The sequence below is a fragment of the Anas acuta genome, chromosome 1 (assembly GCF_963932015.1).
Source record: "Anas acuta chromosome 1, bAnaAcu1.1, whole genome shotgun sequence".
NCBI classification, from domain to species: domain Eukaryota; kingdom Metazoa; phylum Chordata; class Aves; order Anseriformes; family Anatidae; genus Anas; species Anas acuta.
The window spans coordinates 198,561,683-198,588,212 of record NC_088979.1 but is presented as its reverse complement, the minus strand read 5'-3'; the positions used below and the strand labels follow the sequence as shown (position 1 = coordinate 198,588,212).

The following is a 26,530-nucleotide window of genomic DNA, read 5'->3' as shown; positions in this document are numbered from 1 at the left end:
AGGTGTTGCAGTGATTTAAGTTAAAATTTCTAAAAGTATTTGAGTGATTTTTTTTCTTTTCTCCCACCTACATGCACATGTAAACCACAAGGTGCTGGTCTCTGGGTGGGTACTCTATAGCATCCTTTGCTGCTGTGTATAGCAGGCACAGACCAGTATGTATATTCCATTTATATATATATGGAATATATTCCATTTATTTTTAAATGGAATATAATTTAGTTCACTTCTTGTGCTATATCCAGTGTTACTTCTCCCCTCAGATTATTAGAGGAATAGATAGGCCAAACCTGTGTTAAAAGAGGATTCTCTTCCACATTTTTACCCATTTTTCAACAGCTTCAAGAAAAGGGAGTTATTTTTCAGACGTTGAATTAGAGTGTGTGTTGATGAAATAATTGCCTTATAAATTGTTCTCACTCTTTTTTTTTTTCTTTCCCTGTTTTTCTTTTTGCGGTGTGTTTTTCTGTACCAGTTAAATTCCTGGAAGTTATTAAGCCCTTCTGTGCGGTTTTACCTGAAATCCAGAAGCCGGAAAGAAAGGTGAGTGCCACATCATGTTTTTATTTGTATTGATTCATAGATAAGACTGTTGTGCCATTCGAGTCCACGCTACAATACTAACACAGACTGTGGGCCCTAAAGTAGGACAGTTCTTTGGAGGAGAGGAAATCCATGTTAAGGTGGAAGGTTAACAGAATGATAAAATCTTAACTGCCTTCTGATAAGTCGTTCCACTTGGTAATTGTATTAACTCATTTTGTTTCATGTCTTATCTCTAGACTAACTTTATTACTTTCAGCTCCCTATGATGGGATCTACGTTAATATACCAAACCAGAGTTTTGAAGCTTTTTTTCCTGTGGATAACACTGTTGGTATTGGCTTTAAGTCCTGGTGACACTTCTAGGCTTTGAGTTGGCTAAGGTATTACTTTTAAAAGGCCTGTGCTGGAATTCAGGAACCTTGTATTTAGTACTTCCTTTTCTACAAAACAAAATGTTTCCTACTCCAATAACCATTTCCCTTTGATGAGGTGGGAAAGTGATCTGTGATAAAGTTCACATAATTGCTCCCTGTTCACCTACTGGATGTGACACTTCTCTTTGTTTTGAAACTAATAAACTGAGTTCCATTACAGATCATCTACCTATTCCCATAGCCCTAGAACCCACTTCTTTGCCTATTTTCTAGATCAAAATTAATTTCTGCAGATCAGAAGGATCAGAAAGAATGGCCCCGTCAAAAAAAAAAATGTTTTTTTACTTCTCATACTCAAACACTCAGGTATTGCCTAGGTGACAAAGGTTCTAATTAGAGCAGCAAATTGATGGGATGTTCATGCCAGTGAATGTTAGGTAAGCTAAATGTTGATTTTCATTTTTAAAAGAAAATACATAGCTGCAAGTATGATACCATCACGGAGAATCCTCTTACACTGATGAGAGATTCCTGAGGGTTAGGACTGGATGAAGAGATGTTGGTTCCATCACCATAGCTGAATATGCTGGATTGGATGGAAATGATGCGATAAAAACTGCCAATTATCCCCCTCTGGGACTGATTTTTAGGAAGATTGGGATTTACTCCCTGTCTCTTCACCCTGTCTGTAATTCCTTGCTGATTCCCAGCATCTTTCCCTCTCAGGACAGGTCTTCAAACAAGTGATATCAATCAGATAAAGGCATCTTTAGAGCAGGAGTTTCCAGATCCAGACCTTGTGCTCAGATCAGGATGCAACTGCTTTGCGTAGAAAGTATGAGTGCTGTGTTTCTGCAGTAGTGAACCATAGTGCAGTCTTCTCATGCAGGTTGAGGGCATATCTTTGATGGGTTGGTTATATCTGCCTGTCCCATTTTTTCTAATGAAGTAGATGAGAAGAGGAAGCTAAGATAAATCTACAGATACTGCGGTTTCTGTAAAGCTCAGCAACAGTTGTGATTTTTCTCTTGGCTGCTTTCTCCTACCCTTCTCTGTGCCAGAGAGGAAGAGAGACTTTATTTGTCCATGTCCTCCATCAGCTGATGAAGGATGCCCAGGGAGGTGCTGAAATTCCTGTCCTTGCTGCTTGGGTCACTTTGTCTCTTTCACTATCTAGGTCACTGTCTAGGCAATGACTCTCAGTTGCCAGCTTTGTACAGATTTGAAGTGAAAAATATACTTGGGAACGTCGTTCCTAGACTGAAGAGTCGTTTGAGCATTTTACATTATGTTCCTTGCTCTTGTCTAGTCTGTTAAGTGGCCTAGGTCACTCTGTATAATTCTTAATTCTTTTTTATTTATTGTTTGCTTGCGAACTCTTACGGGCAAACATAATTAGCAATGATTTTAGTGGATTGGTTAAGGCCAGGACAAGAAATGAAGATTCAAAAAAAAAATAGAAATAAGCCCTCTTCTCTTAGCTTGTATTGATTGTCCAGTGAAGATGAAGTTTTGATTCAGATGTGCTCCCGTTGAACTTTTTCCATTATTTTTGAGGTGGGAAGTGGGCTTTTGCTGTCACTGGGGAGTGTTGCTTTTGTTGTTAGGCCAAGCTGGTTACCAGAAGCAAGTACTGCTTTTTGTAGTTAGTAGCATTTGTTCGTATTACCCTGATATGCACAGATTTTTTTCAAAGATGTAGAACACAGTGTTCAGAACACCAAGATGATGATGCTCAAGTCCCTTTATTTTCACAGGTTGTAAGTGAGAAAAATGTCGAAGGAATAAAATGTCCAGTTGAATCTGATCAGATGATGAAATGTACTCTTTTTGTGCTTGTTATCATTTGTGGCTGGAATATTTTGGTACCAGTTGGTATTTTGCTGTTCTTGGCATGCAGATTCAGATGCCTTCTTTTTCTTTTTTTTTTTTTCTTTTTTCTTTTTGAATCACAGAGACTGTTCCTTGTGAATGAACTGTGATTTGAATCTTGCAGAATTTCTCTAATGCTCATGTTCACCATAGTTTAAGTGAGAGCTCAGGCAGTTACACAGCTTAAGAGACTGATACCCCAGAAGCTAAGTTAGGGCTGCAGAGATAGTGCTGCTCGTTTTTCTTGTTTTAAAAGTCTGTACTTAAAAGCTAAAGTATAAAATTCAAACAGCACTTAGTAAAGTGGGTCAGCGCTGCATAAAATCTAACACAAGACACTGGATTTATTTGCTGCTGTCACTATTTTTCTTTTTTTAACTTTGTACTGCGTGTATTTTTAGCATCTGTCCTCTTTTAGCAGTGAGTCTGGATCAGTAAATACATTAAATTACTGGAATTATTTTGCTTCAAAGTAAATGCATGTCTTCACTTACAAAGATATGGATTATTTCCGAGTTTTTGTTTGAGAAGCTGCACTGCTGCCTCAGTCTGTAGCTTCTTGTTTGTGGGTGCTCAGGGCCTATAAAACTAGGCACTAATCCTTTCTCTTGTTACTTCCCTACAGGCAGATTCAGTGGTTGGAGGCAGAAATCTCCTACTTTTGCTGTGTCTGTCTTGTATGTTAGTTCATTTCTTGTTTTAGTAGCTGCTGTGCTCTTGTCTGCAGAGAACACCCTTCTCCCAGGGTTTCCAGTCCGTGGAGGAGAGGTGGGGATTTGAACATAATGCTGCATCTCAGCTCTCTCCTGGTCTCTGCAAATGCTTTCTTTCTCTCTCAGGCTTTGAGAAAAACTCTGGTTCAAATGTAAACCTTGTGATTCTTCTCTTCTTGCTCATGGCAGTAGCTACAGTGTTCTGCCTCAAAGTTGTGGCCCTGAGAATCTCCTCGATACGTTAGCAACTGATGATCTGACAATCGTTATACCTAATCTGCATGGATAGAAATAGTTCAGAGGGGAAAAAGATCCTTTAAAATCATGTTGTAGTCTGTGTCTGTGATTGCAATGGTTAATTTAAGCTTCCTGTGACACCTTCTGACGAGCTGCCTTCTGAATGGTTTGAATTCCTGTCCAAAACTAATGGTTCTTCTGGATTTTAATCACTTAACTCTCAGCTTTACAAAACTGTGCCTCCAATCTGTTGAAGCCTAGAGATAAAATCACTGTGGATAAGGTTTTTTTTTTTTTTGCATTAATCTTTCATGTTTGTTCTGGTATGTTCACGTTTTTAGCAATGCTGCTGCTTTTCTGTAAATACCCCCTGTATTAGGATACTATATATAAAACATGTTCTGCTCACCAAATACCAGGCATGCTGTCTGCCAGATCCTGTATAAGCTTTCTTTGACTACCCAGAAGCCCATGACCGTCTCTAAAAACTCTGAAATCATATTAAAAATAATTTCTGATGAGAAATGACGCCATCTGGCTCAACGTCTTCACATCTAACTCTGAATGATGATCAGCACTGATGTGGTGGTGGAGTGAAAATTCTGACTACAACAAGCATAATAATCTCTGTCCCCAATCTGTTCTGCAGATCCAGTTCAGAGAGAAGGTGTTATGGACAGCTATCACACTCTTCATTTTCTTAGTATGCTGCCAGGTAGGTGTTGATATTTTCTGTGTTTCAGAAAGGAGATATTCCGTATGTAGAATGCTAAAAATGTGAGCCGTTCTCTGTTCATGTTGACCTGTCAGTTTCAGTTCTGTCTTTTTGTGGTTAAGTATTTAAAGTTCATTTAAATGAATAAGACTATTTCAGAAATAGTCTTTATTATTCATTTCTATGAAGTTAATGCTTTCTATTTAATCTGAAATACTTTTTAAAAGTGAAATAACCTATGCAATACTGATACTGGCTACAGGGTAAACAGCAGAGCTTCATTGAGTAACCTAAGCAGCAAGTTTACGCATTCTTTACTGTCTGTTCATAGCTAAATTTAAGTTTAAGCAGTAACAAGTTTGAAAATGAAACAGAAGTGACCATTCTTACCTGATTCCTTTTGAGCAAGCTAATGAGTTAAAAAGATTGCAGGGAAATATTTTTCTGAGGTGTTTCCATTGACATTTAGAACTTGAGTTTTTGAATATATTGTTGAAGATGTTAGCTAACCTCCCTCCCCCAGGGTCTTTGTAAACATTTACATGATTCTTAATATTTATAAATGCAGGAGTTCTTAGAAACCTGCACTAGGGTTATGAACAGATAGCTTTGTTTGTTAAAGAATACATATTGCAGAAAATCCATGCATTACTTGATTTATTTTATTTTTTAGAACTTTCAGGCCTCTTAAATCATTTAGAATGAACCAGATATCTTCAGGCCTAGGGTTTTTAGGTTATATTTTATTTATTTATTAACTTGAACTTGCCTATCCCAGTCAGGCTCTGTAGCAGCAGTTTATAACTTGGATGTTTACAACACTGAAGGGCTGTTGAAAGGCTAAACCCCAGCTCTCATACCTATCTACTTTTTGGGTGGACTAGGCAGGAAGGATACTGGAGATAGAAGAATATGTAGTTTATCTGTGCTTCCTAGCTGCTAAATAGATACGTAATTAAGATTTCTTTCTATAAACTTGGCTAACTTTGACTGTTTCATCTAGGATATTTTAAAAACATATTCCCAGCTGTAGAATTTGAATATTTAAACTTGATGGAGGAGGATATTTATGTTGTAATTTACGCTTGATCTTTAATTTGTACTGAAAAGAAATTTTGTTTAGGGCTGTTTAAAAATAATAACAATAAACAACAACGACCCTCCTTTCTTCTGTATTCTCAAAGAAGTTTGGCTACAGTTTGTTCCATTGTTTTCCTGAAAGAAGAAATGGAATATCATGTAGTTTTTTTTCCCCTCCATTTTGTAAATCATTCGTAGTATCTAACCTATTTATCTTTTTTTTTTTTTTTCCCCGCTCCACCTGGGCTGTAGTACTCCATAACTGCCTAAGATAGCCATTTGCATCTTCAGCTTTACTAATCTAGCTTATGTGCACTGCCAGTTTTTTTCTAGGGAGTTCTGTTTTTTTTCCTGCAGAAGGGGTCTTAGGTTCCATAGCATAGTCCTCTGAGTCATACCCCAGTTAGAGGATTAAAATAGATGGTCTCAGGATCTCTGTTATTGTACATTCTGGTTTAATTGAAGGAAAAAAAAAAAAAAGAAATATGTTAAAGAGTGTAAGAGTTGAGTCATTACAAGTTCAGATTCTTGGGTTAATGGAAGCTTTCTTTGTATATGTGTTTAATGCTGCTGTGTGCTCTGACAGATACCTTTGTTTGGAATCATGTCATCAGATTCTGCAGATCCTTTCTATTGGATGCGAGTCATTCTTGCGTCAAACAGGGGTTAGTAGATTATTTCTTTTCTCTGCTGTTTTGTTGGTATAAACAGACTGGGGGAAAAAATGGGTGGATGTTAAATTTCGTAGAACCCAGGTGTTAAGTGGAAACACTTTGTAAGGTTCTTCACATAGAATAACTGACTGATACCTGAGACATACATCTTAGGAATGGGGTACTCTCTGATGTGTAAATGAGATTCATTTTGACTCCCAACTTTGGGGATGATTCTGTTTCAAAGCCTTTTCCTGATAAATGTATGGAACATCAAGTCTTTCCCCCAGCAGGTAAGAAAGAAAATACCTTATGCGTGCAAATCAGTTTTGCCTCGTAATGCCTTGGGTGATTATAAATCATTATGGGTGATTTGATAGGCTGGAAAGCTAAGGGCAGAGATGAATAGGCTTATAGTTTAGTAAACCCAAAGTAATTTATTGTAGAATAGACAAACGAAGCCCAAACAAATACATAAAAGATTTAAACTAATGCGAGAAGTCTAAAACGTAGGACCTGGCAAGTGTGACTACAAATGAGGTCGCTACCCAAACGGAATGGTAACTGGCTGAGAAAGGACTAGAGAGACTGTGAAGGCAACAAAAACAGGAGTGGGAAATTTAATTTTCACCTAAGTCAATTGACTAGATGTCATTGGAGGATGTGAGGTAAAAGGCTAAAGGTTTTGACATCCTAATTTTCCCAAATTGGTATTAAGATCTTGATCTCTGATAAAAAAAAAAAGTCGATAAGGTGTGGAGAGGCACTTTTTTCTCTTAGTGTAAAAGAGAAGGGGCAACCCATGGTATTTTTAAGCACATTTTAAGCACATTACAACAATTAGTAGCAGAAGTTGCCAGAAGGAGATTCTGAGCAAATTCCTAATATATGCATGGGAAAAGGGAAATACAGCTTGATACATCCCCTAGAGAAGGGGCCCTTTTCGGAGGTGGGATGTGAGAATAGATGAGCTTCTAGTCTGCTCAGCTATGAATATACTGGTCCTACTTCCTTTGACCTTCCTCATGACCTTACAGACAGTGCATCCACTGGCACTGATTCTTATTGAGACTTAGCAAGTCTCTAGTGGCTAAATACTCTTTTCATTAATAATTTTCTGGTAATTTTATGATGGAACGCTACCATGCTACAAGCAAGAGCAGAATTGCACTTAAATATACAGAATTCTGAAAAACTGTGAGCTGATTGATTCTCCTTTTAATCCCTCCGGTGGATATTATGACAACATCAGAAAAAACATGCTTGATTTATATGCTTTCAGTGTTCATGTAAAAGATAGTTCAGAAGTAATTTTGTCTGGCTTAATTCAATATTAAACTTGTAAAATGTGTCCTTACCCAAACTATTTTTCTCCTTAGATTTAAAGTTCTAGTTTGAGAAACATGGGAAGATTCAGCACTTGGCAGTTTGTTTCGTAATTTTCATCCAGGTTTTCAGCTTTACTATTTTTTTTTTAATAATCTTTTAGCATTTTCATACTGGAGAAGATTTTCTGGTATGAACTGAAGGATAAATTAAATTTCAAAAATGGTGTCTTTGTAATACTCTTGTTCTAAAAAGGTGATGTGGAAGATGTTTTTTGTATAGGCAAGAGAGTACATTTTACAGGCAAAAGGTGGGTTATTTTCCTGAGTTTAATTGCTTTGAGTATCTTCAGTTCTGCTCCCATAGCACAAAGTAATATTATTCTAGCACATATCAGTAGTTAAACAAGACCTTGCTGAGAATATATCTGAATTCAAATACATGGTGGTAGGTCAGTTATTGTGTGTGTGGCACTGAGGGTGTAAGCAATGTTACGATGACTCAGTTTTTATTACACCAGATGAAGTGACTGGGGGGAAAACAGGCAGATTTTCTAGAACATAAACCTATATGCTGCAGAATTAGTGTTTTACAAAGTTATATTTTCCTGTTTGAGTTGTCTGGAGTTGAACGTTGATACCTTGCACCAGTAGGTGAGGTGGCAGCGTGGAACATCGTAATGATGTGTTTGTTCTGTTAAGAACTGGTTTAGTCCTAAACTTCTGTGCTCTTAACTAGAGTTAGTGGATCTGAGAGTGCTGTTGTTGGGCTCTGCGGATCTGCATCATCGTTCTTGTGGTCTTCCCAATTAAACTTCTGCAAAAAGTGACATTTGAAGCAGTGACTGAATAAACAACCAAAGAGAAGATGGTTTCTGGTGAAAGGTTCCTTGACATGACATATCAAAAAGCTAGCTCTGTAACCTGCTAAGCTTCAGTGTGGACCTGTAGCATTCACATGGTTTCATAAAGATATGTAAGGTGAAAAGCTGCATAGGTTTGTCATGCTGCCTTCAAACTTGCAGATTTTTAACACAGCACCCTTCTTCTGTGGAAAGATGATGATCTTTGTTTTGGTTATGTCTGTACTGGAATATACATTTGAAGGATTATGAGAAACATTCCCTATAGGTCAGAAGTCTTTCAACAGGCCTGATATACATATAAGTGAAAAATCCTTTAGGAGAGATGTTTAAATAGTAATATAATTGGGTTTTCTTCCTGGTCAGGTACGCTGATGGAGTTGGGTATCTCCCCGATCGTGACATCTGGTTTGATCATGCAGCTGTTAGCTGGAGCAAAGATCATCGAAGTTGGTGATACGCCAAAGGACAGAGCCTTGTTCAATGGGGCTCAGAAATGTGAGTGCTGCTCAGATTAAAATTAATGAACATCATTTTATTTGGAAAGCAGTCTGCTGAGGTGATACTAGATATGAGATTTCTTCAGTAGGTGAATCCAGGAGATTTTTTTTTTTTAAAGGATTTGCTTTCTTTCCTGTTCTAGTATTTGGGATGATTATTACCATCGGGCAAGCCATCGTCTATGTTATGACTGGGATGTATGGAGATCCTGCTGAAATGGGTGCTGGGATTTGTCTTCTTATTATAATTCAGGTTTGTAATGAGCTATTTGGTGTGTAACTTAAACTGGTTAGATGCAGTATGGCTGGAAGAAAAAAACTTTCAATGTCTGTCTGCCTTTTATTTATTTTTAATACCAGGAAGTGTCATCCTTCATATCTGCTGTCTGTATATGAGAAATTCCTAAATCTTCCATCAAGGGGGAGAAAGTCAGGATAATTAATATCATAAATGTTTCAGATAAGGAGTGGCTGCTTGATTCCAAACGTAGAAATTAGTAGACTTTGAAAGCAGCAGCTACTGTGCAGTACCACAGAGGAGTAAAGATTCAACTTTAATTGTCCTTTACAGCAAATCAGTAGATTCTCAGACTTAAACACTTTATTGAAGAAAAAAGTGCTTTCTGAGTAGTCCATTTGCTTGTGTCAATGTTGAAAAGTCACAGAGATTATTGCCAGGTGAGATGTGCAGGTGTGTACGTGAGAGGGCAGAAATACTGCATGAATGGTATTTAGGTTAAAAAAACCCTTAAAGATCACTTTCCAGCATGATGAAAATAACTGAAGCAAGTAATTAATATGTAATTCCTAACTTGATTTATTCTTGTTTCTGCTCAGTTTTGTTTCTTTTCCCACAGTTGTTTGTTGCTGGCTTGATTGTGCTGCTGTTAGACGAGTTGCTACAGAAAGGCTACGGGTTGGGGTCCGGTATTTCCCTATTTATTGCTACCAATATCTGTGAAACCATTGTCTGGAAGGCTTTTAGTCCCACTACCATCAACACTGGCAGAGGTATGGGTGCTATTACAAATAGCTATATATCCACTGAAACACATTATACTATATATATACTTTATCAGCTGTAGCTTCTAAAATAGTCAAACATTGAAGATAAGAATGTTATCTGACTTGCAAGAAGATTAATTACCTGCAAGTTTTCTCTTCCAGATTTGAATCCCACTAGTTAAGATGGGAGCTGTAGCCCCTTGACTGAAGATTTTAGATTTCCAAATCTCAATAGCCTTGTTTTAGCATAATTTAGTCTGTAGAAATAGACGAGAGATTAAATTCTGTATGTTCAGGGGAGATGTTTTTGATCCAACTGTTGTTTGTGGCTATAGGTTACTGTTACAGTTATTGCCTCCAAATTACTTAAAGCTTGTTTGAGTCTTCAGAGACTGCCATCTGTTTGTTCCTCATCCAATATCTGGTTGTCCAGAGACTCTGGAAATACCAAGTCAGGATACATCCTGTGTTTGCATCAGGAAGTTAATTAGATTAATGAAATCTAGTTAATTATCTGAAATTCTGAGCCAGGATTTTAGTTAGCTCTCATTTTCACCAGACTTCCAGTATTTCTCTCTGCCGTGGTTTATTACTGCTTTTCTAAAGCTATTTTTTTCTCCTCTTTTATTTCTTCTTTCCAATCCTCCTCCTACCCCCAGGAAAGAAAGAAAAAAGAAGAAAAAAAAAGATTCTTTTGTGTGATAGTTGTTTTTTTTTTTTTTTAAAACCAAGAATAATCTTGCTTATTCTCCCTTCTGTGAATTAGAACACTGTATTGTGATACATTTCTTGTAACAGGATTTATGTCCTATTGAATCTGATTTTAGACATATCACTTTTAAAATTCCCTGAGGAAAGCTGTGAAGATTTTTTTAAATCTGTTTTAAACGTACAGTTCAAAACTTCTTTTGTTTTTTTTTGCTTTTTGTAGGAACGGAGTTTGAGGGTGCTGTGATTGCTTTATTTCACCTTCTGGCTACGCGAACCGACAAAGTCCGTGCTTTGCGGGAGGCTTTTTACCGACAGAATTTGCCCAATCTCATGAATCTGATTGCTACAGTATTTGTGTTTGCTGTCGTCATATATTTTCAGGTAAAATGAGAAATTTCTCATAGTAGCTCTGTGAAACTGCATAGGTAGAAGTGCTTGGACTCCACAGAGTGCACTCACCAGGGAGGGAAAAAAAAGCAAAACTACAAAACTGAGTTATCTCAGCTTTGAGTAAGGAATTCTTTTTATTTGAATAGTGTTACTTCAGTACTGTACCGTGCCTCTGTGACAGTGCAGCTGTTAAATTTTATACCTGTATGCAGGCAGTGATGTGATTTCACATTCTGTTGGATACCATACAGCCTACAAGAGTATTTGTGCAGTGCTTGTGTCATACAACAAATGCACATGATATTCATAGTTGAGGTAAAAAGTAATGCTTTTGGCCACAGCTAGAGAACCTTGCTTCTTTGGGGCATGCATGATGCAGATTTGTTCAGGAAATGACTGTGTAATTAATACATAGCTTATGGCGTCGTGTTCTCCCCTGCACTCCCACTTCCCCAAGATTTTCTTGAAATACTTAGCTGTTTATTTTTAACCTTGAGTATTTGCTAAAATGGATACTAAAGTAGACCCATAAGTTTTTTTTGGTTTGGTTTGGTTTTGTGGTGTGTCCAAAACGTGATGTTTTTCAAGCTGTTGAGAGTGAGTGCTGGCAAAAAAAAAAAAACTTGAATTCTGTGGTTTTCAAATTCATGTGGCTTTTTTGGGCCTACTGAGATAGGAGCCCACCCCAGAAAAGAGAGGTCTGGGCTTGCAAATGTAAGTCTCCTGATGCTCACCAATTAAGTTAAAAGCCATTAAAGGGTTTTATCAAACCATATTTTATAAAGTAAGTGCGTTTTAGAGGAATGTTACTTAGCATTGGAGAGAGAATGTTTATATAAAAAGAATGTAACATGACCAAGCAGTAACACTTACAAATCCCTAAAATCTGTAACGCAGGCTGCAGCTGAAAGCCTTTGGGCTTTACTGTCCTTGAGTTTGCACTCCTTGTTTATCTAGCAGATATCTTCAGGGATAGCTTTTAGGCACACTAGGAATAATTTTTATTTTAGAAATAAACTTGATGCATTTGTGTTTTTTCTTGTAGGGCTTTCGTGTTGATCTACCCATCAAGTCTGCACGGTATCGTGGACAGTACAGCAGCTATCCTATCAAGCTCTTTTATACCTCCAACATTCCCATCATTCTGCAGTCTGCCTTAGTTTCGAACCTCTATGTTATTTCCCAGATGTTGTCTGTTCGTTTTAGTGGCAACTTCTTGGTGAACTTATTAGGACAGTGGGCAGTAAGTATTTTATCACTTAAAATAATTATTATATATAAATATATATCTATATTACTTCATGGTGAGACTTGGATATTTAACCAGCAGAAAACTGGAATGCTTATTTCCTAACATTTGTAGGGAAAAGCTGTTTTAAACTTAGAAGAGGAATTCCTCTGTAAACACGGGATAGGAAGGTGAGGTCTGGGAGAACTTATTGCTTCTTTTCTTCCCCTCTCACAGGATGTCAGTGGTGGTGGCCCTGCTCGTTCTTACCCTGTTGGTGGCCTGTGCTACTACTTGTCCCCTCCAGAATCCATGGGTGCAATATTTGAGGATCCCGTCCATGTCATAGTTTATATAATTTTTATGTTGGGATCCTGTGCGTTCTTCTCCAAGACTTGGATTGAGGTGTCTGGTTCATCGGCAAAAGACGTAGGTGTTCTGCTAAACGTGCCTAATGATTGTATTTTCAAACACTGCCTCTAATTTAGAACCGACCAGCTCCTAACTGATTGGTTATTGCTCTGACTAAACACCAGATGACTGTGAAATGCTGCAGCAGGTTCATAAAACCATGTTTCCGCAGGTTGCCAAGCAACTCAAAGAGCAGCAAATGGTGATGAGAGGCCACAGGGACACTTCAATGGTTCACGAGCTTAACAGGTGAGGAAATGCTGACCTCCAGCTGTGCTGCTCTGCTGGGTGGGCACGAGTGCTGGGGAAGTGTCAGCTAGAGCAGATACGCTCGGAAAAATCCGGGATTGTTTCCAGTACAAATGTCAAGATCCTTCCCATTCAGCTGTCCCGGTAATGCAAAAGATGTATACAGCAGTAGGTGAGAGATTAACCCGTAGTGTCTTTTGTGTAAGCAGAGTAAGGAGGGAATTTGGGTTGAATCTCTTCTATGTTTTTTAAAAGGGAGAAACCTTGATTTTCCCAGGTGTTTAATTTACCATTTCTGAACTAAGATGATGCTACAGAAGTGGTACTTGATGCAGTACGCGAAGCGTGCAGGTGTGGATTGCAAGGCGGGTTTCTCCTTGCATGTTTAAGTCATTGGTTTCAGTCCTGTGGAGGTTACAAAGTATTCATATAACAAGAAAAAGTTACCCTGTTAACTAAAAAGCTTTGCCAGTGGTCAATTACTTATGTAGCTTTCCTGCCAGTGAATATTTATTTTAGTTCCTACGCTGTGTAAGTATGATTTAGGAGATCATAAGATGTAATGGCAGAGTTGCAATTGCAATGCTAAACTCTTCCCTAAATATTCTTGTTGTTTTTTTTTAAGTAGGAGATGTTTTGCTAGAACCCTTGCAGGAAAACGTGTCATGACGAATCCTTTCCTTTGTTCCAGGTACATCCCGACAGCAGCTGCGTTTGGGGGGTTGTGCATCGGCGCCCTATCGGTTTTAGCTGACTTCCTAGGAGCCATTGGGTCGGGCACTGGCATTCTGCTTGCAGTCACCATTATTTATCAGTACTTTGAAATATTTGTAAAAGAACAAGCCGAAGTTGGAGGAGTAGGCGCGTTATTTTTCTAGATGTCCAAACATTTCATGGTTTGTGTGAAAGGGAAAGTATTTTGACAACATGCGTCACTTAGTCCAATAATGCTCTTTTCTTTTTACTTGTTTTAAAGTGCTCCCTGTCCCGTTACCGTAACGGGCATCGAGCCATGCCTGTGTGCAGCATCAGTACCAGCTGCCTTAAGAATAAAGTTTACATTATCTCGTTTAAGTATATCTAGTGTTGCCTGTAATGCTGGAAACCAATTCATCTACCTTGCTGTTGAAACACTACAGTGAGATGGTAAAATGTATCAGCTTGATGTTGGTAAACATTTTTGCACAGTATTAAAATGTTAAATTTATTTCCCAGTCCTTAATAGGAAAAAAAAGAAGTCTCCATTCAGATTGCCACGTGTCAGTATTCTTAACAAAATTGATTTGTAGCCTGTATTTTACATTAATTTTTATACTTTTTTAACTTGCATTTCCCCATCACTGAACACAGCACTCCTTATTCCTTTGCGGTGTCTCCACCCAGGCACCTTTCCTTTAGCTCTAAGGGTGGGCGAGCAAATGTTTTTACCAGAGACTGATACTCATCTCACCTGTGCACTGGTTTGGTGGTGGATTTGCTGCATCACAAGGACCGGGGCACTGCTGTTTCTTGCCCTGGGTTTCCTGTGAGACAGTGGGGTAGCTGCTGTCACGCTGGCAAGTCAGCCCGGTAGAGTTTTGTTTGAAACATGTACTTGTGAAAACTGTGCCACTGAAACTTCATGTCCACTTTGCTTTCGTGAGTCTAAAGAGCAAGGCCTGGTTCCTAAAGCAGTGTTCATAGAAGGGAAAGGGGGGGGGAACGTGGAGTTCCTGCTGAAAATTTATTTATGTTGTCGCCCTTTGCAGCGACAATGTAACAAGTGTAAACGTTAGACAATAAACTTATTTAATTAAGCTCTCTCCTGTCTCTTTTCTGTGCAAGGTACATAATTCATGTGCAGTTGTTAGTAATTTCCAACAGGCTTTGTTAGTAAGCCTGTAAGGCCACTTTTTTTTGTTGTTTGTTTTTTGCTTTCTAGAATATAATTAAGGCTGCTGAAAACTGGTCAGAATTAAAAAAATATAAATAAATCTCAAGTTTCCTTCCCTTAAAATCATTGAGGTTCTCTGCTCACCTGGAGCTGCTGGCTTTTTCCCTTTAATTTTCCATTTTTTTTTCATTTCATTTTTTTCCATTTCTTTTGTCTTTTGGACTTGCAAGTAACTTTGTGGTGTTGTTTGGGAAAGTAGGAGAACCTTAAGGAAGATTTCTACTTCATTTCTAAGTTAGGAAAGTCTTCCTTATTTCTGCATGCTCATCCAAATATATTTTAGAGGCAAGACTGATATGAGCATAGGCTTATGATGACTTTTAGGCCCTAACCTTTAAGTTGTGAAGGTTGTTTAGATAATTAGAAGCAGGTGACTGTGCACTGAAGAGGTGTTTTTTGGCAGATTTACCTAGAAGTGATTAGATTGAAATAAATTGTCACCTCCTTATGCAGATGCATGAGGGAATTGGAGAAAGCACAGCCTAGCAGATCTCAGGGTGTGTATGGAAGCCAAACATTAAGCAGCACTACTTACTGGGGCCATACACTGTTTTAGTTTGCACCAGCTGATATTTTGTTACTGTCATCAGAGTCTATTTTCTTAATTAAACAGTGCCTGGGTCAAATTAACCAATTTTCTCTTTCCATGTAGTTTGGTTAGGGCTGGAAGAAGGAATCTGAATTTCAGGTCTAAATCATAAAAGAAGTGCCTGAAACTGCCTTTCAAATGCTGTCGTTGGAGTGTGCACGGTGTGTCCTTGTGCAGCTGCTGCTGCTTCTAGTGCAGAAAATCACCTGTGGTTATTTAAATGGTGCTGCCTGTGCATGTGGACAAAAGCACAATGCGCTCTTCCTCATTTCGAATGGGTGTTGCCACCACACCAACTATAGTTAAGCATCTTCCTTCCCCTGAAATATAGAGTTGAACATGAAATGAAGCAAGACATTTTGAAAATTAAACAGCGTTTTTATTATGATTATTCTCTAAAGGTTTGATCGATTAAGCAGTTAGGAAAAATACTTCTTGTCAGTTACATAATTCCAGGTAAAAATATCAGGATTATTCCAACAAACATTTTTTTTTTCAATTCTGGACATAAAGTAAAGGACCTTTATTACAAGAACAGATATGTTCTAAGCCGTCTAGACTGGACAATTTTCAACTACATTTGTTGTTGTGAAATTTTAGAACTTCATGAAAGGAACTTGGAGCGGTTTCTCTGTTGCACGCTTCAGAGCCAGTGCATAAGTATAAACCCTGGCATCCACTGCAATGTGCTCTTCTGCTACTAGCTCTGGGAGAGGGGAAAAAAATGAGATGCTGTTAAGACTTTCCATCTCCATAAATCTCCAAGTTTATTACTAAAATTAAGATGGGCTTAGGCAGATGATAGGACAAGGGAGATGGCTTTAAACTAAAAGAAGAGAGGTTTAGGTTAGCTATAAGGAGGAAATTCTTCACTCAGAGGGTAGTGAGGCCCTGGCCCAGGCTGCCCAGAGGAGCTGTGGCTGCCCCATCCCTGGCAGTGCCCAAGGCCAGGCTGGATGGGGCTTTGGGCAGCCTGGGCTGCTGGGAGGTGTCCCTGCCCATGGCGGGGGGTGGCACTGGGGGCTTTGAGGTCCTTTCTGACCCAAACCATTCTGGGATTCTAAGTACAGCATTCTAGAATTAAATTCTTCAGGCTAATGCCTAAGACTCTCGGTAATTCTGTCATATGGCCATGTCTCCTGCAGTTTTTTTTAAGATACAGAACTGTAGGATGAGAAATGTCAGGGAGAGTTATGAGAAGAGATACTATGGTTTTCTTGAAGCTCATATTAGTGCTTTTAATGTGTCAGAAAGCTCTTACCATCAATTCTTTGCAGTAAGTCATTCTTCGGAAGTGAAATAACTTCCACGTATTCTAGGAGAGAAAATATTAAACACCTCTAAATCAATGGACAGTAGAGGAAGTCTGTCTCAGTGTTCTATTTCCTAAAGCCTACAGGAGGAAACAAACTTGCTTAATACTCATCACCACCTAGAAGTTGTGAACCTTTGAGTATGATAAAAAGGCTCATTATATGAGGGAAGGCAGTGACTGGGGTCATTAAAAACAGATTTGGCTAAACAAAAGTGGGGAAAAAAGTGGTAGCTATGGAAGGTGAGAACCCCTCAAAAGGAGACTTGCCCCCTTCTGAGAAGGGAAAAATATCATATTGTTGAAATGGACTCCTGTCTGACCTAACTGGTACAGTAAGGGATTTTAGATGCATTTGAAGAGTAAAACAGCACGCTCCCTAAAGAATAAAGGTTTGCTAGCGGTTAATTTTTATTGGCTTACACCTGCCCAGTGTGTCTAAATTAGTTGCGTTTGGGGGGTACTTGAATTAATTATAGCTGTTGTGGATTCACTAATTTGTATTTCTTGAGATATCAGTGCAATGCTTGAATGCAATTGATGTGATAACACCCCGCCGGAATTTTCATGTCTAGGCAGAGTCAGTCTCATGTATGTTTGATTAGGGTCAGCAGATTAACCAAGCCCAAACAAAAAACATAAACTGACACTTTCTAAGTAAAACACAGAAAGATCACACTTGACCTTAAATGTCACTGGGAGCACATTATGTGACATACCTCCATCATCTGTAAGAAACAAAACAAAAAAGCAAGTTAAGGGTTTTGAAATCTATTAAAGTTCACAACTAAAAAAGCAGTTCTGATACCTGACTGTGAATGACACCATACTTACTTCCAGGTCGAGCCACAGCTAAGGAAAATTGAAGTTCCCAAGTGCTTATGGCTCTCACTGAAGTTTACCACCTGAATTTCTCATTTTGGGTATGCCAGTACCTGACACCTAACAGCTATGAGTTTAGCAAACAAACATGGTTCTGCTCTTCCAGACTACAGCACGAGATTTGAAGGATATATTTACAGAGTCTAAACCAGCAGGGAGGGAAGAGAAGAACACAGTGGTAGGTGTAGTTCCTGTGAAGTTTTGTTATAGTGTAAGAATTCCTATATAAATGGTAGAAAACTCACCAAGTTTCTGCTTAGGTCTTGTATTCTCAGCCTCATCTCCATTAATGGTGACGCTCACAATGTGCGTTGTGCTGTTTGACAAACCCGGGTCCAAGCAGAGAGCTGCAGACAAGCAAACAGGTTCATTTTCAAAAGCAGAGGTCAGGTACCTTGCCATTTTACAAAAACTTCCATCCAAATATACTTTAAGGACAACATATCTGTTAAGTTCATGCTGGAGAAGTAGTGAAAAGTAATGCTTCTGTAACTCATCTCTTCCAGATTCCTTATAAGATGTGCTTTCAGCACTTAAGTTTATTTTTCACTCCATACACTGTAGATTAAACTGTAAACTACAATTCTCCTGTAAGCTTCCTCAGCCTATTAAGTCTCATTTTGCTACCACCTGTCTCTGCTTCTCTGTCCCCAGCATGCAGTTATACCCAGTCAAGAGTCAAGTTTTAATTGTACCATTTACTTGAAACCATACATAAGTTGCCTCACCGAGTCACAGATTTTGTGTAAAGTCACTTATTTAATAGCAAAGTTTTCCCCTACAGATGTCAGCCTTACTTTAGTCCTGTATGTTTAACAGTAGCCCAGCAACTGACTCACCAAGGACCAAAGTCTCAATGGTACAGCCATGTACTCTGCTAATCTGTGTAGATTTTTCTGGACATGTATTTCCCTTTGGTTTAAAGCATGTTGTATTTATCAGAAAGAATTAGCTTTGAGTGGGAAAGAAAAAGAAAAAAGCACTGACCTGGAGTACATTCAACGACTTCCCCCTTGTACCCCGTTTCTTCCTCCAACTCCCGCAAAGCAGCACTTTCTGCAGTCTCGTTTTCCTCAATGAGGCCTGCAAGATAATAATTATACAAGAACAACTTCAAAATTAGCACGCATGTACCCACAACATCCATTCTGAGATCTAATGCAGCTTTACAAATGAGGTGAAACATCCTCGTCACCCCATTTTACAGAGGAAGAAACTAAGGCATTAGGGAGGGTTCCAGTTCCTGGATTTATCGCTGCTGCTGCCCATATCTCCAACTGATTATCTCCAGCATCACGCCACCTTCCCAAAAGATGGTGTTAATATTCTCAGGAGGGAAAGAAGCCAAATGTTGTGGCTGTTAAAGAGTGGAGGGAAATGCAATATTGTCCTACCAGACTCCTTTTTCGAAATGTCTCTCATCTGCTAAAATGATTAATGTTCATTTTGTATTCTTCGTTACCAAATATTCTTATTTCTGAGCAGCACACTGAGCTACAGAGACCACCGTGGATTTCTCAGAGCTACTTCATTATGACTGAAACTCCAAGCACATCTAGACACGCTTGACTATCAGCTTTATGTGACCTGTTTTAATGTTTCAACCACTTACCTGCAGGAAATTCTAAGCAGTAGCCATTAATTGGAGGCCTGAACTGTTTCACCAGGACAATGCAATCGTAGTGGAGGGTTCTCTGTAGTACAGCTATCACCGCTACACCTACAGGCAGCAACAGAAAACATAAGCACAAAATATCTGAGCATAAGAAAGCGAGTATTTAGTGCTGCATCCAAAAAAGAACCTACGGACTGTAACACTGCATTAAAATGACAAACATTTGGATGCCTGCCCTGCAATCCTGAACTGCCTAATATTATGCATGAGGAGAGGTAAAAGCCCCAAATGGGATCTCCAAAACACCCCAACAAATTATAGAGACATGTTCCAAGCAAGACTGAGCGTCAGCCCACCCGTAGCTTGGTGGGTGCTCGCACCTGCAGACAGTTTGGATGCCAAAGTATGGAACCTATGCTCCTTTTGTGGCTGAATTGTGTCCCTCTTTTGCCTGAAGAGTATCTCTAGTCCCTAACAGCAAACCCAGTTCATCAGCCTGTGAGCTGCTCTGCATCACAGCATCCCTCACTGAAATTGTCCCATTGTTACAAAGGGAATATAATTATCTTGGGAAAACACTGCTACCAGTCAGTTCCTGATTCTTCAGCTCTCGAGCTGGGATCTCGCCAGAGCACACTTGCTCAGTGGTCTGGCGTATGCTGGGAGCCCTGCAGAGCTATTTGTGCATTCAGAACCATCCTGTCTCGCAGTCTGCTCTGTGAGTTTATCAGAAATTTCACAAAAGCTACAAACAATCAAAGTCTTACATCATCTTACCATCGGCTGAAACTCCCTTTTTCCTGCCAGCACGCTTTACGGTTTCCCAAGTTCTGTTCAGCACAGAGAAAAGAACAAATTGATGCATTAAAAGGAACAATATCCATTTCTTTTAGGTTGTCTCCTACCATTGCTTTCATTTAGAAGCAAAATATGCCATCATTCAGTGAGGCTCTGTAGGAAAGCAGCTGGCCTTAGGCATCCCCCTCTCTTGTTTTGGCTCCATAAGATGTCTGAGGTATAATTTTGTTTTGCCTACCTAAAGGAGAGAGCAAATAGATACCTACTGATTGCTTGGGGTCACTAAAAACAAGGGAAAGGCATAAATGATTGTCACGGAACACACAAGTCATATAAAAGTCATCATGGAAAAATGAAAAATAAAGCAATTTATGTATTAAACCTGCCAGATTTTGTTAGTTTTGAAAAAAGATTATGTGCATTCTATCTTTTATCTTGCTTTTGCATACCGTTAATAATTTAAGTTATTGTGAACTCTCAGATCAGTTTCTTGAGCAAAAGAAGCCTGTAGGCAAGGAAGACCAAAACTTCCCTCTTGATAAAAGCAACAAAATGAACAAAATCCAAAAACCCATCAGCAATAATAATCCATTCACAAAAGCTCCAATCTTTGCTGTTTCTTAAAAGAACACTTTGCTGGTGAACAGGGAGGCACTTAGAGAAAGTAAACTTCATGGAATCTAATATGTAAAGGGGGGAAAAATAAAGCTGTGTCACATCTAGATAAATGTGGCAAAACTAAAGCATGCAAAAGAATTGGGCAGGTGTTATAATATACAAGAGGACAATAACTAGTCAGTAGTGTATAAGGTTCTGTACCACCAACAGGGAAAAAGGACCCCTTAGTGAGGCACCAGAAAAGTCAAAGGACGAACTCTCTGATCATCACAGCTTATCTGCACTGCTACAACTTCCTTCTGCCTAGCATCTTTATGAGGAGGTGGAAATGCAAGGTAAAGCAAGGCCTAATGCACCCCAAAAGATTTAGGAGCCAAATTTGATCCCACATGCTAGCTAGAGAAGGATTTTTTTCTCTGAACAGTGCAAAATTATAAAGACTTTGCACAATAGATTGTCTTTTGTTGAGTAATAGGTTTGTAGTGCTCCTATTCTCTCTAGCCTGTGGCTGGTCCATATAACTGGGAACATGATAGGAATTCAAAAAGATTCCAGGAAGGCAATTACCTGGTTTTACCATTGGGATCAGTATAAGTTGTTTCCTCAAGCTTCAACCATTTTCTTTCTACAATTACCTAAAAAAAAAAAAAAAAAAAGATTCTTTGTTAAATAAATCATAAGATTAATCTCAAATATATTTGGGTTTGGGGGAAGAGACAATACAAGTTCATCTGAAATACTTTTGAGACCAAATCTCATTATCAGAATATACACAGGAACACTTAATGACTTCCTGTAGCTGGTAGGGAAAAAAACATTTCTGCCATGTTCTTGGATTGGAATAGAAAATAAGCCTGGTAAATTCCTTTAACTTGACTTTCATAACCAAGTTGCAATGAATTCATTAGGATTTAATTTAGGAAAAAGTCCCATCCCCTTCATCTTCTGAGAAGAACTTTGCAAAGGTCAAGTTCCTGCTTAAAATGAGGATCTTGTCTGCATAGAATTTAGCTATACTAGAGATTTGAGAGGCCATTTATCAGAAAGCATGCCCTAACAGCTATACATGAAATAGCTAAGGTAAGACTGAAAACCAAACTATGTTGAAACTTTTTTTGGCCTTTATTATGGCCTCGAGTCACTGTTGTCTTCTGTAACTGAGAGCCCTTTTCACATGCATGCATACCTGACCTTTTAGGATTTCTGAGAGCTACTGATTGAGTGCTCAGCATTATTAGAGCTTGTCTGTTCTGAGCGAAATGATTTTTTTTTTTTGCCCTGTGATGTTTTCTTATCTTTTATGTAATTCCTTTAAAAGGGGAAAATATGTGTGTTAAGCTTTCAGCTTATATTTTTTTTAGCATATCTTGTATTTTAAGCCTTACTAATTGTATAGGCAGACAAAAAGATTGCCTCCAGAATTTTGTAACAAGTTGGCCATAGGGCTGACCACAGAGATCATGAATAATCGGCAAGATGAACAAATTGCTTTCTATTGTCCAACAATGCATACTGCTGAGCGCAATGGGGGCTGTACAAGAAAAGCCAGAAGAGGCTCTGAAAAAAAAAGAAAACATGAAATTGTAGCAAAGAATGAAGTTCCAGAGGCTATTCATGTGACAGCCAAGTTACAATCCTCCAGTGCAGGACAAAGAGCAAATAGGACGTGAGTAGCCATGTGAATTGTGAACTTAAGCTGAGAGATTGACCAACTAAACCAACAAATATGTAGAAATGAACTGTAGTATGTGACACAGCTAAAACCAGAGTACAGAAGCACAAAATAGCTTCGGCTGGATGCAGAATGGAAACTGGAAGTGACACAGGTGTCCAGTAAACTGAGTAAACTCACATAGTCCTTAATCTGTGTTCTTCAGAACAATTATTTGGATATTGAAATATCAGTAGCGCTTCTATGGTTGTAAATGTGGCCACACGTATTTTACATGGAGAGAGTTTTGGCATTTGTTTTGGGAAGTAAATTTCTAGGTAGCAGGAACTGAAGAGGAGAGCTATGTACTCTCAGAAGGGCTTTCTAATGGATTTGTGGTCATGAAACCAGCAGGAAGTTTATGATGTCTGCTACAAGAAATAATTCCACCTGGTATCATTCAGATATATTTTAAATAGCTTTGCATTCGGTCCTAGGTCACTGCAGAATGAGAGTACAGGAAGACCTAAAAGAGATGAACATCACGTCCCTCTGGTTGTCCAAGGAGAAGAACCTACATGCTTCAGTTGAAGAAACAAACACAGCCAAATGTTTGTGTTAATGAATTTTTTAAATGCTGCAGAGAACACAAAGGGCTAGGCTATTGGTTGTAGTTTGTTGCAGTGTTCAACAGAACTGGCAGATCACTACCACTGTTGCCAAGTTATTGTTTGCTGAGCAGAAATGGTAAAATGGATGAAAAACAGGAAAACATCAGGTGCCAGGAGTCCTAGAGGAAAAAGAAATCACTACTCTGTAAGAGATTTGACCTACACAAACTCCAAAAAGACAACAGAAGGACAAAATATAGATTTTAGACATACAAAACAGTGCCAAACAAAGTGTCTTGTTTTTCATCTGGTATTCTTAAGTACAGCTTTTGGCCTCTACTGTAATTAAAAAGTACTCTAGGCCATGGAGCATAAATATGTACAATGGAAGTGAGGTGAAAGCCTTGCTGCTAATTGCCTACAGGGTGAGAAAACTGAAAGCTGCCAGGTTTCCCTAGAAGTAAAATAAAGTTTTTTGTCACCCACCTTGTCAGGTGCACAACTAAAATCTCTTGGAAGTTGGCTTAGAAACATAATTCTTGCCTTGCAGAACATCTTACTTAGGGCCCAATGGCACTTTTCAGGGCGTGTTGTACTAACCATACTCAGTTTTAGAACGAGCAATTTTTATGGCTTGATCTATTACTTTGCTGGGCAAATACCAGATGTTTTTGCTCACAATAGCCTGACAGGGGGTTCCCAGAAGCAGGAAGAAGAAAGTAAGATCAGCAGCTACATTCATGGAAGAAGATTCTCCAACATCAAGCCACACAGGTGCTGAAGACCAAAACACTTTCAAGGTAAGGGTGACTGGCAGACACGTGGTACACATTCTCCTCATTTATGCCCAGAAAATGACTGAAAAGGCTAAGTTGCTCAGAAGATGCAAGATCTAGTTAAAAATTTCTGACACTGAAGAGTGCAACATTACAAAGGAGAAAACCTAAGAGGTATGACGAAGAAAAAGAACATAAAATTCAAGTATTACCTGGAAAAAAAAACACCACCACCACCACCAACAAAAAAAGCACACCATGTGCTAAGGCCTAAAAAAACTTGTAGTTTTAATTAAGGTGAAAATGCTCCTAAAAAGCATCCAGAAGTGCCTCAGAATTCAATTCTGAAGACCTGATATTTTCTGATTCTGTAAAAATAAAATGCAACTACAGTGTTTTTGACAAATCTTACTGCCTCCTTACTAACATCTTTAGAAGAGTGATCATCTAAATTCAAATCCCTCCAGAAAACATTAGAGAAGGTCAAATCCTAAATGTTAAGGCAACTCTTAGAGGTTCATCTTCGAGGAACAGACAACGTTTTCACAATCTACCCATTTCTAAAGTCTCTGAGAGAAATCAATGTTATTTCTTAATATTAAAAACAGCCTGAACAGACAGTACAACAAACAGCTATAAAATTAGGAAAAGAAGCAGAAGCTTAAAAAAACTGAGCACTGGTTTCTCTCCCTCTCCTTGCTAATTTGTAAGATTGTTTCACAAAAAGAAGTACATATTCCTCATCCACGTCACCTTCTTCAAACTCTTTGCCCATCACGAAGAAGTGCTCTGCCTGAACAGATTTTCCAAACCTACAGCATCTGTAATATTTCTTATTCTGCACCCACAAACATTCTGACCTGTCTCAGCTAGTTGTTATTTAGCAATAAAACGTGTCAAAATGAAACATGCTATACCTCTTCTTTAAGGACGAATTGCCTAGGAGTTTTCGGAACTTCTGCGGATGTCTCAGTTGCCATTTTCAGGAATGTCAGGCTTTTCCCCTCCTGTGCAAAGTCCAGACTACTATGAAACAAAGTCAATATTTGCTTTCAGAGTAAAGTTAAAAGGTTCATTGCTGCATTCTAAATTAACAAATCAAGCTTGCCAGAGAAAGTTAACAGCATGTGATGGCAAGTGCAATTCATGTTTTCAGCTCCACCTGACGGTTTTGAAGGAAGTCTGGGTCAAATCCCAGACTTACGTAGTTGGTAACAGTCCTATCAAACGTGGAGTAGCTGTGCTGGCTGAAGGTACCCTCCTTACCTGTTCAAAGGTCAGGCACACACAGAAGCAAAGTTGATCCATTTAGCAGAATTGTTTCATCCTGCTCAGTGAAGTGTCAGGGCAGCATTGGCATGACAAGTCTAAGCACTCCACTGTCAAAGTGGAAAAAAAACTTACACCAGAAGGACTTTCAGGAGTAAACGTTGCACATTGTTGAGAAAGGATCAGAACCAGAAGCTACATACATCACAGATATGTACATAAATGACTCAATTCTTCCCCAAAAAACTCCAAGGTCAAAAAGTCACCCGTGTGTTGCAAGTCGAGGTGGCACGTGGAGTTAGTGTGATCCAAGCACGTCAGTCTCCCTTACTAGGAACGGTGTGGCCAACACCATGCAAAAGGCAGCGGGATGTGCCCAAAGCAAGGCTCTGCCTCAGCCCTGTCTCACTGCTGAGGTGTGCAGGCACTCCCAGCACAGAAACTGTTATTCCAAGGAAGCTCATCTTTGATATTATGTTGCCGTACTGAAGTCCTGAAAATTATTTTGAAGTAAAAAGATAGCACCAAGAGGCAACTTAGTTTAGATGCCAGGAGAAACAAAGTATCTCAGAGATCTCTGCTATTCTCAAGAGTTCATTTAAGGTTGTAATCTTTCCATGAAGTCAACAGGAACCTTTCCCTTGACTCCAACTCTAGTTTAGTAAGGATTCTCTAGCAACAAACACTATCTTCTGTGAGTGCTCACCTCCATCACACCCAATTTTAGCACTTTCATTCTTACTTTATCCTTCTGTGATAAAATCTACAGCATGTCTGTGAAACACACGAGCACGGAGCTCTATCAGCTTTCTAACATATAAGATTTGTATTTAATTTCACGAGGTAGTTCAGAGGACTATACAGTACAAGCTATGTCTGGTTATCAGAAGGATCACAACTAATGTACATAAATCCATTTCCTCAGGAAGTACAAAGGGCAGGCTCCTTCTTAAATCTTAAGACAGTCTTGTTGGATGAAGTACACTGTAGTGGTTGTCAAAGTTTCAATTTGTCTTTGTCTTCAATTTGTCAACTTGCAAAGGAACTCTCACTTACTAAATCCGGTTCTGTCATTTCAAAAATTCATTATATATATATATATTTAATCCTAAAATTACATTATATTATTCTTTATAAAAGAAATGATGCTTCATCTTAAAATTATGTAGTTTTATTGCCTACGTTACCACTACTATGAAAAACTGTTCTAGGACCTTACTTGCTTATGTTACGTTTATCCCAAATTAGTTCAGTTAGTGTTACCCATTTTTTCTGAAGCCAACTCAAATCCTCCTCACTTAGGATTTAAGAGATGTGACTGGCAAACAGTCACAGTATCTTGCTGTGAGTCTAACATACAATATTAAGCTTTCCACCAAACTCATGCAAAAGGATCACAGCCCAGCATACTGGTTTGAAAAGGCTCCTGGTCATCCATGAGAAACAGTCAAGCTAGGCTCTGTGTGATGCCCTAAATATCCAGCTTCAAAAATACAGAAAACTTACATACTTATCTACAAGAAATGCACCTCCAATGTTTGGAAAGAATTATAAGCTTTCTGATTGACAATATATACACATCAAAGACAGGAGATAGCAAATGG

General features: G+C 38.7%; 2 protein-coding genes across 6 annotated transcripts in view; one reads left to right on the top strand and one right to left on the bottom strand.

Moving 5' to 3' along the window:
* The first annotated feature begins 457 nt into the window (after positions 1-457).
* SEC61A2 (SEC61 translocon subunit alpha 2) lies at positions 458-14,668 on the top strand. 2 transcript variants are annotated; one of them, XM_068670030.1, is made up of 11 exons: positions 458-543; positions 4,392-4,457; positions 6,124-6,202; positions 8,745-8,876; positions 9,022-9,131; positions 9,736-9,889; positions 10,815-10,975; positions 12,030-12,227; positions 12,450-12,641; positions 12,796-12,872; positions 13,564-14,668. In XM_068670030.1, exons 3-11 carry the CDS (start codon positions 6,142-6,144, stop codon positions 13,748-13,750), a joined length of 1,272 nt encoding a protein of 423 aa, XP_068526131.1. In that variant the 5' UTR covers positions 458-543; positions 4,392-4,457; positions 6,124-6,141; the 3' UTR covers positions 13,751-14,668. The 2 variants fall into 2 exon arrangements, with proteins under 2 accessions (XP_068526131.1, XP_068526133.1); XM_068670032.1 differs by lacking the exon at positions 458-543 and adding an exon at positions 3,505-3,560.
* Positions 14,669-15,751: 1,083 nt separating this feature from the next.
* Positions 15,752-26,530, bottom strand: part of NUDT5 (nudix hydrolase 5) — a 12,951-nt gene continuing 2,172 nt past the window's right edge. For 2 of the 4 annotated variants that reach the window (XR_011092133.1, XR_011092135.1), the window contains exons 2-9: positions 24,575-24,683; positions 21,187-21,254; positions 19,981-20,033; positions 19,201-19,308; positions 18,576-18,671; positions 17,834-17,935; positions 16,656-17,434; positions 15,752-16,100 (exon numbers count right to left, since the gene is read on the bottom strand). Coding sequence is in view for 1 of the 4 variants with exons in the window: in XM_068670042.1 (XP_068526143.1) it covers positions 15,991-16,100; positions 16,656-16,709; positions 17,426-17,434; positions 17,834-17,935; positions 18,576-18,671; positions 19,201-19,308; positions 19,981-20,033; positions 21,187-21,254; positions 24,575-24,637 (663 nt within the window). In the remaining 3 variants the exon portion in view is untranslated. Of the gene's footprint in view, positions 16,101-16,655; positions 17,435-17,833; positions 17,936-18,575; positions 18,672-19,200; positions 19,309-19,980; positions 20,034-21,186; positions 21,255-24,574; positions 24,684-24,923; positions 25,025-26,530 lie in introns of those variants that run through there. The other 2 variants (XR_011092134.1, XM_068670042.1) reach the window with 2 other exon arrangements.